Source organism: Eurytemora carolleeae, unplaced genomic scaffold (genome assembly GCF_000591075.1).
Source record: "Eurytemora carolleeae unplaced genomic scaffold, Eaff_2.0 scaffold473, whole genome shotgun sequence".
NCBI lineage: Eukaryota > Metazoa > Arthropoda > Copepoda > Calanoida > Temoridae > Eurytemora > Eurytemora carolleeae.
In genome coordinates, this window is record NW_019396633.1 from 52238 (window position 1) to 69913 (window position 17676).

At 32.0% G+C, this 17676-nt stretch overlaps 2 protein-coding genes across 2 annotated transcripts; both read left to right on the plus strand.

Moving 5' to 3' along the window:
• Positions 1–1909: 1909 nt before the first annotated feature.
• On the plus strand, positions 1910–11144 carry LOC111706627 (amino acid transporter AVT6E). Its single transcript, XM_023479539.1, has 9 exons — positions 1910–2025; positions 6252–6305; positions 7394–7490; positions 9293–9408; positions 9476–9528; positions 9631–9739; positions 10309–10388; positions 10540–10646; positions 10957–11144. Exons 1-9 carry the CDS (start codon positions 1993–1995, stop codon positions 11049–11051), a joined length of 744 nt encoding a protein of 247 aa, XP_023335307.1. The 5' UTR covers positions 1910–1992; the 3' UTR covers positions 11052–11144.
• Positions 11145–11909: 765 nt separating this feature from the next.
• Positions 11910–15166, plus strand: LOC111706628 (uncharacterized). Its single transcript, XM_023479540.1, has 4 exons — positions 11910–11987; positions 13691–13788; positions 14494–14602; positions 15031–15166. Exons 1-4 carry the CDS (start codon positions 11939–11941, stop codon positions 15144–15146), a joined length of 372 nt encoding a protein of 123 aa, XP_023335308.1. The 5' UTR covers positions 11910–11938; the 3' UTR covers positions 15147–15166.
• The last annotated feature ends 2510 nt before the right edge of the window (positions 15167–17676 follow it).

Sequence of the window (17676 nt, forward strand, 5' to 3'; positions counted from 1 at the left end):
TACAGGGTGTCCCAAAAAACATGGGAATTCAGTGACGAATAGTATATCGTCTTTGCTATGAATTAGCATTGTAATACCTAATTTCAAAAGCCATAATATTATTATGTCTGCTAGAGTTTATTTTATGAAAAGGGTAAAAGACTGTAAAGATGTGTCTATAATGTATCTGCAAGATGAACAGACGGACAAGTTTTCTCTGTTTGTATACTGCAATTTTCTTGTTTTACTAAGTACAACCGTATGCAGTCAAAACATAAACAAACAAAATGTAAACATAGCAGACGAAACTCTTACAGATTAAAGCTTTCTCAGTTGGTATCACTATACTAAATCAAAGAATTATTTAAAAAGACGACATCGAATTCGTCACTGAATTCCCATGTTTTTTGGGACACCCTGTATAGTTTCTTTTTATCTTGATGTTGAATTCTGACAATTTCCACCATTTTCGCTGCTTCAACATCTACAAGTCACTTCAACATAGAATAAATCTGAAAACAAAGACAAAGGTTTAAAGTGGTTCATTGTGAATCAGACATGCCTCGCTTCAAACTGGAAACTTGGTCACTTGAAATTACAGGGACAATCTATTCTGTGTAAATGATTACAACCTTCAATATTTAGGTTGATTTGACACAAGTCCTTAGTCTCCATTTCCAATAAGCTACAATATTAATAATGCAATTTTCATATCACAAGTTTATAAATAAACGAAGAGAAGCTTTAAATTGAGACATTCTCTGTGTTTACATGTTAATGCGTATATGCTGGAAGATGGAAAAAAATGAAAACAGAATTTGAAAGTCGTCTTAATTGTATTCATGTAGACGATGCCGTCCTGTATTCATATATACGTCCTCATTGTGTTAATGTATACGTCCTTACTGTATTCATGTATACTACCTCATTGTATTCATGTATACATCCTCATTGTATTCATATATACATCCTCATTGTACTCATGTATACATCCTCATTGTATTCAAGTATACTACCTCATTGTATTCATGTATACATCCTCATTGTGTTCAAGTATACGTCCTCATTGTACTCATGTATACATCCTCATTGTATTCAAGTATACTACCTCATTGTATTCATGTATACGTCCTCATTGTGCTCATGTATACGTCCTCATTGTACTCATGTATACATCCTCATTGTACTCATGTATACATCCTCATTGTATTCATGTATACATCCTCATTGTATTCATGTATGTGTCCTTATTGTACTCATGTTTACATCCTCATTGTATTCAAGTATACTACCTCATTGTATTCATATATACGTCCTCATTGTGTTCATGTATACGTCCTCATTGTATTAATGTATACGACCTCATTATATTCATATATACATCCTCATTGTATTCATATATACATCCTCATTGTATTCAGATATACGTCCTCATTGAATTCATGTATACATCCTCATTGTATTCATGTATGCATCCACCTAGTATTCATGTATACATCCTCATTGTATTCATGTATACATCCTCATTGTATTCATGTATATGTCCACCTAGTGTTCATGCATACGTCCACCTAGTATTAATGTATACGACCTCATTATATTCATATATACATCCTCATTTTATTCATATATACATCCTCATTGTATTCACGTATACATCTTCATTGTATTCATGTATACTTCTTGATTTTATTCATGTATATGTCCTCATTGTATTCATGTATACATCCTCATTGTATTCATATGTACGTCCTCATTGTGTTCATGTTTATGTCCTCATTTTGTCATGGATATGTACACAATAGAACATGCTGTGGAAAATATCGCACATTACAGGAATTAACCGATCTCTGTAACTCTCTTATCTCTGGCTTTAATAAATTTAATATGTATACTTTTTCAGTGTACATGTGTACTGTAAATATATAATTTGTTCGCGACTTAACATTATTCAAGAAAATTGTGATATTATTAATTGTGAAGAAACTTGCACTTGGATTTGTGATTTGTGAAATGACTGCTGTTTGTGTTTATTACGATTTACAGGTAAGCTGAGCACAGAAATGGAACCCATACCTTTTTTTAATGTCTCTTTATATTACGTTTAATATCGTTTTTGCAATTTACATTTTTATAAAATTTAATAACGAAGATGACAGGTTATTCCATATATTTATAGTTACTCCATAGACTGAAAAACACAGGCCCGTAGCAAGGAATTTGTAAAGTGGGGGGCACAAATGTAAGAAATCCCAGATATAGGTAAAGAAGTTGACCGGCGCAGGCAAACAAAATTTTGACCTGAAAAATGGGTCAAAATTTATGACAAAAGACTGAAATATTAGGTTATAACCCTACTCCCTGTTAAGGAAGGATCGGAATTCTTAAAAACTATCGTTTTCAAAAAAAATCGTTATTAAAAACGATAGTTTTTGAAAACTACTGTTTTAAAAAAAACGAATGTTTTTAAAATGATCGTTTCGTTTTTGTGTTTTCTTCGTCGTTTTTAAACCGATACGTTTTTGAAGATAACTCAAAAAGTATTGGTCTGAGGCAGTTAAAATGTTTGACTTTTCTAACTATAACACATGCCCCTCACTTTAGGTTCAGAGCTGGGCTTTCATACCTAAATTGATTTAAGCCCATCATTTCCCAAGACAGGATAGGAATAAAAATTCGCCAAATAATTTAGTTCAGAAAGCACTCAATTTTTTTCTTTAGTTTAAAGAAAAAATAATTTAGAACCTCAAGACCAAGCTAAGAACATTCCTTTGGTTTTCCCGAGTTCCCAAATCAAAATTTGAGGCAAATTGAATGACCCGAAAGCAATTACTTCTGAAGAAAAAAGGAATTTGGAAAATTTCTCAAATGCCTGGGTATTTGGGATATTTCCCAGAGACCTTGGGTATTTGGTAAATTTCTCAGATACCCAAGCATTATGGAAGTTCCCGAAATTTCCCAAATTCCTTTCATTTCATTTCAGGGTGGTATATTTCTCAGATTTTGAAAACTTCTCAAATGACAGGAATTTAAGGCTTTCCCAGATAGCCAGGCATTTGGAAAATTTCCCAGATACCCACCATCAGATTCCAATAGGAAATTGGGGAATCTCGGAAATTTTGCTAAAAAGCAAGGCATTTGGGAAATTTCCCAGATACCCAGGTATTTGGGAAATTCCCGAAATTTCCAATAGGAAATTGGGGAATCTCGGAAATTTTGCTAAAAAGCAAGGCATTTGGGAAATTTCCCAGATACCCAGGTATTTGGGAAATTCCCGAAATTTTCTGAATTCCTATAGGAATTTGAGGGTGGTATGTGTGCTGGTGAATTTGATATTCAAGCTTAGATTTTTATATTTAACATAATTCATAGTTGGAAATAAATAAGGTTTACGAAATTGGGTTGCAAAGATAAGGATCAGAAAATCAGAGTTTGTGGCAAAAACTCAATTCCTTTAAACCCCCATGAATAATGTTTAAATTTCTATTAATTTCAAATAGAATTCTTTTGAAAAATAGCTTCTTTTATCATGGACCAGAAAAAGTAAGTTTTTAGATCTTAATACTGTTTTTCACACTTGTAGATGCCTGGCATTGATCGAACATTTTAATTTACACTTGTGTTTAAAAGTTTGTGCCTCAGTTATAAGTAAAAATTGTTACTCAATTATGTACCATTTGTAGATTTTAAAGTTTTAAAACAACAAAATAAACTTGAAGAATTTTGATACTATCTGGAAAAATATAAATGAGAAATGCAACGAAATATCCGTCTTGATGAAGTTCAGACATGTTTTCAAATTAACTTTCAAGAGTTCTATTTCGAGGAAAACAAAAATCAGAGTTGAGAGAATACAAAAAGAACAATTTGATTTGATTATTTGATTATTGATTTGATTAACCACTAAGAATCAAAATATGTTTTAACACGTAATAATATACAGTTTTTGCAGTGGGGAGGGGGAAAAGTCTAGACCCTATCCGAATTAAAATTTACCCTCCACCTCTAGAAAATTAACCGCCCTTCTTCTAGTTGAGAAGTGCAAAAGAAACTTTCATATGCAAATTTTTACTTGTAACCCCATTTTTGAAATATTTCACACTTAAGAAATGTTTTAAATTATTTTACAAGTTATTTTTTTAAATAATAATATTATTTGATCCTTTCAAAGTAAAAGTCATGAAGCTCTAAGATTTATGCGTTTTGGCAAAAACTAGGGGAAGGGTGTGGGGGGAGGCAACACTTTGAAATATAGAATATAAGAAGAATAATAAGAATAATAAAAGAATAATATAAGAATAATAAAAGAAGAATATATGAATAATATATGAAGAATATACGAAGAATATAAGAAGAATATTAGAAGAATATTAGAAGCATACTAAAATGATTTAAAAGAATTTAAGAAGAAAAAGAAGAATAAAAGAAGAATATAAGAAGAATATAAGAAGAATATAAGAAGAATATAAGAAGAATATAAGAAGAATATAAGAAGAATATAAGTAGAATATAAGTAGAATATAAGTAGAATATAAGTAGAATATAAGTAGAATATAAGTAGAATATAAGTAGAATATAAGAAGAATATAAGAAGAATATATTGGCCAAAATGAAGGATCGTGTGAAAATACTCTCGACAAGAAATTTATAAAAACTTAAGTATTGGTTTACCTTTCTTATCTTTGCACGCCCGACTAATTCAATTATTCAATATTTACATTTCAACAAATTAAAAATAATTTTTTTTTTGGTTTTTATTTATAATCTTTGTTTTCATTACTTTTTCAAAAATAAATGACTAACAAAAATTATGTTCAAATTTTAAATGATTTTTTACAAATACAAAATTAATTACAAACGACATACATATCTAATAATAAATATACTTGAATATATCTATAGTAGTGTTTGTTCAGAGCTTCAAAGACATGAAGTTCAAATATTGGCGAAGATATGAAAATATTTCATCTTCTCCATTTAACAAGAAATATTTGACAGATACCGTCTACAAAACATGTGATTTTAACAATTTTTCAAGAAGTTCAAAGAAAGTGTTTAATAAGTAAAAATAGTTTTTTTTCACCTATCAAACAATATGAAGGTTTACACCAGTGTGATATATATGGCTATTGGTTAAAAATGATTACATTCCTACACCACAACAGAACAAAAGTAAATTATTATAAATTCAAGCAATGAAAAAAAATTAATAAAAAAGAAAGATGGTTCTTCTAAATCTTTTGGAAAATTGTGTGGTTCAGTAAAAAAAACGACAAGATACTCATCTCTATCATTAGTTTCAATTATATCAAAAAATTGTAATGCGTTTTTTCGTAAAAGCTTTCAACCTAGATCACTGTGGCAAGTTATATTACAGTGATGATGAAATTCTGAAAACATCCCCATGTTCTATCATTAATATATTCTATGCAATTTTCCAGATTATTCAATATCTATATATTTTGTATTTTATTCACAAGCTACGCATAGGACAAGGCATTATTCTGAGAACCGCAGTGTTAATTAACAAACGAAAATTGCCAAATTGTTAACAAAAGAAATAAACTTTTCTTAAAAAAAAAAATTTAAAAACGAATGCTTTTTATAATACCAGTAAATTTTTTAAACTTTTGTGTTCAAAATTTAATGAAAATTTACTGATAGTTTTGTTAATGACGTAGAAAAAAACGAAAAACGAACCGTGTCTTTTCTATGACCGATAATGATTGATTTGAAAAAAATAAACATGCCAATGTTACCGAACCGAAGTCTATCAGCAATAAAAAACTGATTATGCGTCGTAAAATTTTTTTAAACTTTCAGTTCCTTTTATCTTCAATCTTTTTTCACATGCAGAATATTTTTAATAAAGTATTTAAAAAGAAATGGCACTTAGTTAGCACTTAGACATAATATGACTTAGTTATTTCCTTGCTGCAGATTTTCTTATATTTGTTATTACCCCCCTCCAACACCCCTATAAATTTGTTTGACACTCCTTAAAAACCGGTTTTGTTTAGATTAAATTCCAATATTATCATTATTTTCAGGTCATCCTTGTATCAAATCTATAATTTATGTTATATTCATGAATATGCAAATACTCAGCTACAGCCCCTCTTGTCCCAGTATTTGTATTATTCATGTCAGCAAAAAGCTCAATAATGAAATTCCTATTTTTTTGCAAGATAACTCATTTACTCAAACTTTTAAACTGTTTTCTGTCACATTTTAAAAAAGTGAGAACAATTCTTTCCTCCATATTTTTTCAGAAATCAGTATTGAGGATGGGTTCAGCAATAGATGAAGAGGATGGGATGGTTAAGGTAAATTAGTATTAATTTGACATTTTGGTCACTCACATCTAGACAATTAATAGTTTTGATACTTAACGTACAGATATGACATTTTATAAATTGTATATTTCAAATTATATATTTCAGAGATCCAACATTGTTTATGTATTAACCCTTTTCCTTCTTGGGTACTTAAAAACCAGGATATGCTGGAAGGGGATCAATTTGACCCCCCCCCCTCTAAATCCCATGTTTAGTGTCCAAGTATGACAAATTATACATCATGCTCCTATGCCCTACTTTTAGAATCTGCAAAAAAATTGCAAATTTGCCAAATTATGGAATAATCCCGTTTTATAGTAAAAATGTTTGCAAAAAAAATGTCCCAAAAATGATTGAATATGCATTTTTTAAAGCCCTTAACTATGCCATTTCAAATATGCAAAACAATTTTCAAAATTTTAAATAACCTGATGTGTAATTAAGAAAAACCAAAAATGTGCAAATTTCTTTTGATTGGTTGTATGCAAAAAATTAGCTAAATTTTCATTGCAAAACGTGTGCAATACACTTCCTTATGTCATGGGCTTTCCAAAAAGCTAAAGTTTATCAAAATCTGACAACTGAAACTTACAGTCTGAAAGTGGGTCAAAACAAAGATTTGGTTTGTTACAGGAAAAATTGGTCATTAAGGCAGTGTGCCTGAGGCAGTTAGTATAGCCCGGTTTGATACCTAAGGGGATGGCTATGGGTATTTAGGAAAAGTCAGAAAATTTCAATAGCCTGAGACCAATACTTTTTGAGTTTTGTAAAAAAAAACTCAAGGGGGGGTCAAATTGCCACCCCTCCTCCCCCAGGAGGAATAGGGTTATCATTTCATATTAGCATGTATACAGTTTAGACAGACACCTAGACTACTATATGATGCTGTTTATATAATAACACAAAGAAATGTAACTTGGTCATGAAATGTTATCATTTATAAAATTAATTTTATGCAATGTTCTTTAAAAGGTGTAAAGCTAATATAAATATCACATTGGTGATTCTCCATTGTCTCGAGTTGAAAAGAAACCCCTGAGATTAATTGATTATTGAAGTTATACATGTATTTGTAGTCCCATGGATTAAGTATGCTGGTAGCAGGTCTGTTCCTGGCTGGAGAGATGGCTGGTAGTGGAGTTCTAGCTCTACCCAGTGCTATGATTGGAACAGGTAATAAGTAATAACCTCTTATCAAAGTTATATTTTCATGCTATGACTACAGAATGGGTATTGTTTTAACAGAACTATTAGTCCATGAGCTCAGGGTGTTAGCTCCTATGGCGGTCTGGGCTGTGGGAGGTTTTCAGATTCAATACTTTAAAGATTGTACCGTTTACCCAGCTTGACAAATGCCAGGTTGTAAGACGCTGGTACGCATCAGTAATGGTTCTTTACTAGGGCTGGGCACGTTCCGACTTTTTTTAAATCGTTCCGTTCCATTCTAGAACGAGGTCCTTCAGCTAAATTGTTCCGTTCTCGTTCCTTTTTTATTGTTACGTTCTCGTTCCGTTCCGTCCCGTTCTAAGTAGCAGAAAATTTAATTTGACTTAAATGCACAAAGCGCTCTGAATTTCTAATCCCTTATATTTTCCTTGTATTTGAAGTTTAGGTGCAGAGAGAGATGAATCTGGAAAGTTGCTCCCACCAGATCCTGTGCAATGTGCAATAAAATAACCCTTGTGCAAAACGTGCTAATTTTCTGCACATATATTGTTGATTAATACGAGGAATTGAGTCATGGCCACTAACTTAAATTTTCTCATCACATTAACTTTGCAACCTGATGGTGTAAGTCTTCAATATTTTAAACTTAGATCATTTGATCCAACAGAATTCATAGTTTGAAATATTTAAGGTCTACAACATAGGATTCAAAGATATAGGGCCAGGGGTCAGGTGGTTAAAAAAAAAATATTTAACTATTTCTAGATGATTTGGAACACATTCCTGATTCAAAATGCGTTTCAAACTTAGAACGCGTTCTTGATAATAAGAAGGCGTTAACGATTTTAACCATTCTTTTCAAGCAATTCCTGTTCTGTTCCGTTCTTTTACTAATCGTTCCAATAATTTTAAACACGCTCAGAATTCTAAGCGTTCATTTTTTTCCGAACGATGGTATCATTCTTGATAGTTTCATTGTTCCTTTCGTTCTCGGGGAAAAACGATCGTTCCACCAGGAATGCGCCCAGCCCTATTCTATAATACCTAGTCAGTGCCTTATGATTAACCAATCATTTATGAACCGGGTTGGTTGTTCAAAATTTACTGAACAATACCTCTAGGTACCAGTACAAACATCCGACCCACTAATGTCGAATGTCAAAGGTCAGACAGTACAAACATCGGACTTCCATACGTCGGACTACAGTGGTACAAACATCAGTCTGGTACAAACGTCGGACTGAGACAAACATCAGACTAGTACAAACGTCTGACCAGTACAAACGTTGGACAGGTGATTAGGTTTGGGGTTTACTATGAGATTTTTTTACAAGTCTTAGGTTTGTACAGTCCAACATTTGTGTGTCTGACGCTTGTACTATGGAAATAGAAATGGGCATAATTTTTAAAAGTGGAAGTTACAAAGCTATCATTTTTTGTTTTGCTTTTACTTTTCGAAACTAATAAGCCTTAAAAAACCTTAGCAAAGTATGCTATCATTGTTAGTGTTGGAAGGTTGGTAATAGTGGTATCTGACATTAAAGAACAATCATCATTAAAGAAATACTGTTAAAAAACACACTGAATTCCTTTTCACTAAATAAAACTATCAGTTCATTTTTTATAAATCAAAAACTGCCAATACCTAATTAAAAATTGTCTCAATTGTTTACAAACATTTTGTTTAATTATATATTGTTTTTTGCCCTTCAACTTGTAGATTTTATGGATGCATTCTGAATATTACATGCCATCTACTGATCAATGGAAGTTCTTTTAAAACAGCATCAACAATCCTATTGATTTAGGTCCTGCTGGTTTAGCTCTTATTGTGATATTTGCCATATTTGCTGTATTCGTTGGAACACGTCTTGGCTACTGCTGGATTATACTGGAGGAAAGATATCCAGAGTTTAGAGAACAGGTGACAAATGCTCGTATGTGCTTAGAAACAACATTTGACTGCATAGACCTATTAAGTTTTGCTCTAGGTCAGAGACCCCTATCCTGCAATAGCTGAAAAGGCTGTTGGAAAAACAGCCAGGTCAATTTTTACATTTCTCAATACAAAGATATCAATTCATAATTGTCATAATGTGGATCAGCTTAAAATAAAGATTAATTTTCTCAAATATTACATTTCCAGGATTGTTTCTCTTGTGTGTATCAGTATAACGCAGTACGGTACAGGATGTGTTTATATTGTTATTATGTCGACCTTTATTCATAACCTGGCTGTAGCAGCAGGGTTTGAGGTAAACATATAAATTTTATTTATCTATAGCTTAATGTTCAGAGGGCATAATATCAAATTCTTCAAGCTTGAAAACCAAAACTAATTAAACTATTATCTAAAGATTTTCTGTTTATCTCAAAATCACAAAATTCAAATTAGAGCTATGCATGATTCAATATGATTTAGGACATTCTGTTCATATAATCATTTTCTTTGAAGCCTGGATCAAGTTCACCTAAAAAAAATTTAATATAAAAAATATAAAAGAAACTTCCAATTTCAACTGCTATCTAAAGCGCTTCTATATAGCGTTGACGCTGACCGCCCAGATGGAATTTATAAATTTTACAGCTGTTTATTTTTGTATATTTCAAGATCAATCAATGAAGATGGATATTTTAGGGTTATCATATGTGTTGTGCACATTATTGTCAAAGAAACACAAATTTTCTTTTGTATTAGCAAAATGTGCTTTTAAAAGATCCTGCCTTGAAATTTTCCTAACCCACATTAGACCCCCGGTACATGTCAACTATCCTTTGTAGATTATGGGTTAGTCCAGGATATTATAACCTTACTATATGCTAGATGAATCCCTGTATATGGATGGTTGTGCTTGCTGTTGGTATGTGTCCAGTCTGTTGGTTGGGAACACCTAATGATTTTTGGTAATCATTCACTACAAAAATAATTATTGATATCATGATTTTTATTAAATTAGGCTTGGCATCTTAAAAACTAAATGCAGGAAATCAAGATAACATAATAACAATACTTCTTTTTTCCTTTCCTGCACAAAAGTGTTGTTTTATTTTCAAGGCAGATTGCTGTGTCAGCTTTAATAACAACAACAACAGCTTGTATCATCATTATGGTTAAAGAATCTCTAGATGTTCGTGACAGTACAAGCTGCTACTACACTGAACAACAAACTGGTTAAGAATGATAGTCCAGGCTGGATGGTACAACCTGCTGGCTGCTACTACAACGATAATAGCCCGGGATCATACAAGCTGTCACTACATCGAACTGGGTAACTATAATAGTCAACAAAGTTCAAGCTTCTACTACAATGAACTGGGTGATTATAATAGTAAAAAGTACAAGCTTTTAGGTTTTTATAAAATGCCAGGAAATTATAGGTAGCTACCAGATCTAAATGAACAGATAAATTAAGATTTTTCCACAAATTTTTTATTTTGTTAAACAATTTTGGCTTATAAGGACTTTACGTTGTAGGTTCATGGGAGCCTGTGTTCCCCGCGCCATCAGCGGAGGGGTTCTTTAAAGGTAATTCTAGATATTCAAGATCCAAAGCTCTATTACAGTGAGAACCAGAAAACTCTGGAAAAGAATAAGGACTTTTATGCTCAAGTTATGACCTATGGACATGAGGCACAGCAATTGTTCCGTGTAACACAGACCAATTCCACTTAAAAATCATTTATATGCCTTTAGTTTTACTGTATATACTATATAGTGCTATTCATATCTATGATGATTACAAAAAGTGCCCCATTTTAAGCTGCAAGATGAGGGGGCCTGAATGTCTACAGGGGTTGGTTTTCTAAGAAGTAACAATAGGATTAGAATTGTCTTTTAAAAAAATCCACAAACAAAATTTTAAACATGGAAGTTTCAATGAAATTGTCCTTATTATTGTTCATTGTTCTCAATTACTCCAATAAACATCAAAACGGCTGAACCCATCGGAAGGTTATGGATGGTCAGAGTTTTAAAAATTTGCCTAAAAAATTTTATTTTTAAAACTCTTTGAGAAAATATTGGATAAAACTGATAAACTGATAAATTGATACTTCAAGAAGAGAAAATACCGCAGATAGAGTAACAATTTTAAGTTAAAGTCAAGCCTAGTACAGAATAAACGGTTAGCACTTAACCCTATTGTTCATATTGTTTGTTTCTCAGAAAATAAAAAGTAAAAGATTTTGCTAGAATGGTTTAGCTTGAGAAAAGAAGTTAATGGATGATTTCCAAGATTTCCGAATACATAATTTTATATTGTTGGTATTGTAATGAAGAACATAGAAATAATATTGTATTGGCTTCAGATTCAAAAAATAGTGAAAACAAACAGTAAGTAAGTAAAATTAACTTAAATGTTAATTTTTGGAAAATTCTCTTTTTGCAATTTTTTATTTCTATTTTATTTTTATTTCTTAATTATTCAACTTATTATTTGTATTACAAGGCTGATATGAGAGATAGAAGGGAATTTCCTAAATCTGCAGTTCTGTGTACTGTTAGTAAGTAGAAAATCCGCGAACTTTTTTTGTTGGTTTTTTGTTTGCATTTAAAGAGAAAATGTTCACAATTGAAATCGAAGATGGGCCCATGAAAGCCTAGTGTAAATATAAATAAATAAATATAAATAGTTTCGATATATTAAACAGCATATACGTATGTTTCTATAGATTTATAAGAATAAGTCCGACTCATTGATCATTCCTGTTGTAAGTATACGAATGCAATAATTACACCCACAGTGCCTTTTAGTACTTCAGTAATGGTAAAGATCAATATTAAAGTACCTGTTTTAAAATCTTTTTATTACCCCGACAAAATTAATGTAAATTTCTCTTAAATTAGAAAAAAAAGATTTAAATTTAGAAAAAGAGGCACAAAAATTTTTTTTTTGTACAAATTCTTTTCGGAAAATGTGTTGTTAAAAGTAATAAACTTAGTTCTCAATACAATTTTGACCAAATAAGATTCATAAATATTAAGCGTGATAGATATCGAAAGCGTTACACCTTGAAGCGATGATTTGATATATCATTATGTGTGTTTAGAAACAAAATGCCCACAGATAGAGCCACAATTAAAAGTTGAAATAGAAGATAAGCGCGAAGCGCCCTAAATGGCTAGTTTGTTAAATTTGTTAATCGTTAAAATAAGCTATACGTAAAGAGGTATTCCTAAAATAAAATTGAGCCTAAATTTATAAAAAGAAGAAGATTTTTTCAATCTTTTATCTCTTTGTGGTGTTTTCTTATTAAAAAAAGACTAAAAAACTCTAGAGCGCTTAAATTTCTTCTAAATTCCTAATTGAAAAAAATTGGAAAAGAAATGCAAGGGTTGGTTACAGTATTCAAGAACGAACTTTCTTTCAGTAAATACAAGCTGTGAAACAAATTAAAGGTAGAACTGGACAAATTTCCGTTAACGAAACGGAGGTTTTCGAAAATTAACTTTTGATTAATTTATATGCAAGATTTTACATCTCTTGTTTTTAAACTATTTGAAAGCAGAGTTAGGAAAAAAGTATTTTTAAAATTTTCCTTGTTAAAATTCTTCCATCAAAAATGATTTCCGTGTAAGTTGGATTCTAGCAAAAGAATAATTTGCATTTTTCAATAAAAGGAAAGTTGAAATGCATGATAAGAGGCCAGGGGGGGGGTGTAGAGTAATAATTGTTCTAATAAACTGTACTCCTACACTGAAGAAGTGTATCTTGAGTTATCAATGTAAATAAATAACAACAAAAAGTCATAAATAACTCCATAATTTTAATTTATTTAGGGAATTGTTAACTTTACTCGTTGACAATTCTCACACAGATTGATCGAGCCATTTCAAAATGTTCAAACTGTGAAACATGGATCCTAATCCTAGTATTTGCAATATCCTGCACTGAACGTTGCTGTACTGTAATCCTATTCTAGTACTAGTTTTCATGTACTGTACTGCAGTACTGTACTCCTATTCTAGTACTGGTTATCCTGTACTCCTATTCTAGTACTGGTTATCCTTTATTGTACTGTACTGTACTCCTATTCTAGTATTGGTTAATCTGTACTGTACTGTACTGTACTCCTATTCTAGTACTGGTTAATCTGTATTGTACTGTCCTGTACTCCTATTCTAGTACTGGTTAATCTGTACTGTACTGTACTGTACTCCTATTCTAGTACTGGTTAATCTGTACTGTACTGTACTCCTATTCTAGTACTGGTTATCCTGTACCTACCAATGGCAGCTGTTGGATACTTCCAGTTAGGAGGAGAAGTGAATAATAATGTTGTGGAATCCCTCTGTATCGGAACAGTAAGATTATTCAAAATATCAATTAAAATTAATTAATTATGTTAACTCATTTAAGGCAAATTTTATCTCTCCTCTCAAGAAAAAAAATCCGAGAAAATTTTAATTTAACATATCTAAATAATAACTATCGATTTAGATTAACATATCATTTGTTTTTTAAATACCAAATCATATACATCTTTGATTTGCAAATTTTTTAAACATTTGAAGAAAAGTATAACGTTTTTTTTTTTGTCACTTAGACGTTAATTGTAATGTAACAAGATATATTCTTTTCTTGGTAGTGTAACAAATTTTATCTCCGTTTATTTTTTATCACAATTATAAATATCACTAGCTGAAGTGCCCGGCGTTGCCTGTGGAATACAAATTTCGAGTTATGTTTTAGCCTATGTTACCCCTTGGTACTCATAGGTTCTCTCAACTAATTTCCGCCCATTTGGTTCAACCGTTTGGCCAGATATAGCTAACATATATAAATATATGAACCATAATTTTGATACGATAAAAATCATGTTTTGAATACTTATTTTCATACATATATTCATATCAGTTGAAACGCAACAATCTTCTTGTAACATTTTATTCATTAACAAATTGTTTCATGCTTGTATGCAATCATCAGTATGAATATTTATACATATGCATATATATTTATTAGCAAAGAGCTTTATTTTAAAGCTTTAGCTGTCTCTTTTTTTCCAGGTGAAAACAGTTACTGAAGTGCTTCTACTCCTTCATCTAATTGCAGCTTTTCCAATCATGATAAATCCGCCAAATCAGTTCTTTGAGGAACTGCTTAATATTCCAAAAAGTAATTTGAAATTTTTTTTTTACCCAATTTAACAATCAACAGAAAATTTTTTTTTAACGGAATTTATACTGTTTGTTTCCATTTATTCATGATTCCCTGACGAGCTTCAAGTCCTTCTTATATTCATGATTCCTTGCAACTAAAAGCATACTTAATGAGCTTCAAGTCCTTCTTATACTCTTGTTCTTTGTGGGTAGTATGCTTAGCTCAGCTTATCTGATTTATATTGTTTGAGTTTGAAAAAACACATTAAAGCATTTATCGTATTTGATGTTGTTACAAATCTAATAGGTTCACTTCACTAGAAAAATGATTAGATCAATTTACGAGTCTGGGTCTGTTTATAATGGAATATTTACTTTGAACCTAAAAGACATCTTCTTATTCTTGGGTTTTCTGGGTCCCACTGCATTTATATGTATTTCTAGATTTTAACATTTGGAGATGTGCATTCCGAACTGTAGTTGTTCTTGTGCTTCTCTTCATATCTGAGAGTTTACCGAACTTTGGCTCTATCCTAGGTAATATACAGAAGAAATCATGAAATGTGGACTGTCATTGTAATTTTAGGTTATTTTTCATTTGAAAGAGGGGCCCAATTCACAAAGGCAGTAGGCACCCAATTCACGAAAGTACCAATTCACAAAGGCCAATTTCCCAAAGGCACCCAGTTCACAAATCCACCCTATTTCCAAAGGCACGTCACCCTTGAAGTCTTTATCTTTATCTGATAATGAGGGAGCTATAATCTGTAATTGTCTTAACGTGAGGGTCACTTATAATTTTATTTACAGTTCTAGCATGTGAGCCTCCGTCCAAAGATGGCACTGCCCGATTTTACAACGTCGCCCTGAAACCATTATTCTGATCAATATTATGGAAGTTAACATCGTTCTTCTGATTTGAAAAGTGTTTATTTCTGTGAAAATCTCCATTGTTTCTTATATGCATGAAAATGCGCAAGTAGGCCTGGACATGTTCCGACTTTTTTGAAATTGTTCCGTTCCGTTCTAGAACGAGGGTCTACAGCTAAATCGTTCTGTTCTTGTTTCTTTTTTATCGTTCTGTTCTCGTTTTGTTCCATCCCGTTCCGTTCTTAGTAGAATAACTGTCTTCCCGTTCCGTTCCGTTCTTAGTTGCAGAACGGTTGTTCTGTTCTTAATCAAGAACGTTTCCTTCCCCCGTTCCGTCCATCCAAGACAAAATTTGTATAGAAAATATTTGGTTAAAAAGTAAAAAAATTACGATTTTTTAATAAAAAGTTCCTCACGGCCGTAAACTTTAAAATATTTATTTTAAATTTAGGGTTAAAAGAATAAGCTTAGATAAGCTGAGCAATGTATAATTTTGTGAGAGCGGGGGAAGGGGCGGGAGTGCTAATATCCTTAATATGTACAATATACAGAAGTTAAACTGAAACTTGCTGTGTAGTCTGTTGTCAGTTTAGCAGAGACCGGGGAACCCCGGTGGCGAGTTTAAAGTGGGGGGAGAGGAGGGGGGTCAGGTGATTAAATCAAAAAATCTATTTCTAAATGATTTAGAACACATTCCTGATTTAAAATGCGTTCCCAACTAAGAACGCGTTCTTGATAATAAGAAAGGGTTAAAGGATTTTAACCGTTCTTTTAAGCAACTCGCGTCTTGTTCCGTTCTTTTACTAATCGTTCCACATTTTTAAGAACGCGTTCTAATCATTTGTTTTTTTTTCGGAACGATAGGATCGTTCTTGATTGTTTCGTTCATTCTCAGAAAAGAACACTCGTTCCGCCGGGAAAGCACCCAGCCCTAATTTAAATTTATATAAAAATGTAAAGAAAATCAGCTTTCTTAACTACATGAGTCATAACACACGGGAGTTAAAGAAAGTATATTCACTTCGTAGAGAAACCGCCAAAAAAAAACAGTAAAAAATACAATAACATTGATTTATAATCATAATTCATACTTTTCTAGATCAGACATTGCCATCTTCGCAAGCAGAGTCACATAAAATTACGCTTACAGTCCCTTTAGATTATACCTAACCCTATTCAGGCTGACATCTCCTTTTCCTATAATAGACTAGTATTTGTGATACAAATCTATAACATTTAGTACATTTTTGGAAAGCACTTGGGCTCTACTGCAAAAAAAGCAAAATTAAAAAAATACAACTATTTTTTGCGAAATTTGCAAAAATATTTTTGTCATTTTTCATGATTTAATTGTGAATAATTTATTGAAATAAAAATTTTATAATAATGTCTTCGGATTAGTATGATAACTTTGCACATATATTGTTTGTTCATATATTTCTCTAGTTCACAATTTGTAATTAGAATCTTACCAGAGTATTCTGTAAAACTAACCCAAGGCTAAAATCTAAATTATCTAAAATCAAATTGTTTGAATGAACTTTACTCTTCGTATCCACAGTAAACTAAGCTAGTGGGGTAGAGCTGGGACCTTTTTAATGGGATATCCTTAATCCCGATCGGTAAATTAATCTGACGATTAATAACAAGAGCAAAACAAGCATTATTCAATCTGGAGATTAAGAAAAAGATGAGATTAAGCATTGATCTCGATATCCACCATTCTAAAGTTTTTAGCATAGGTCAATTAGACCTATAATAGGTCAGGTACTGTAAAAAGTCTGGCCGCGACATCAAGTTGAACCCAAGTTGGCACAGTGCAACACTAATCCCTGGTACAAGGGGTCGGTCTAGTTTGAGTTCCAATTGACCCTGGTTCACATCTTTGCTTTTAATTTGTATTGAACAAACGAAACGAACCCAATGCAGGCATGTATTGCAAATTTTAAAGAGATGTAAAGAGATGCAATAAAGTATAGTTATTACTCCTGACGTTTACCCGCACTTGGTTGTAAATAATTTTATCTATTTTCCCTATAAAAGTCGACCCATTCAACTTGGAATTTCAAAACAAAGCTAAACTTAACATTACCGTGGTTCTCCTGAGGTCCCCCAATCAAAATTTGAGGCAAATTGGCCTACGGGTGCTTAACCCTATCCCCGCTGGGGTACTTGAAAACCAGGATACGCTGGGGGGGGGGTCAATTTGACCCCCCCCCT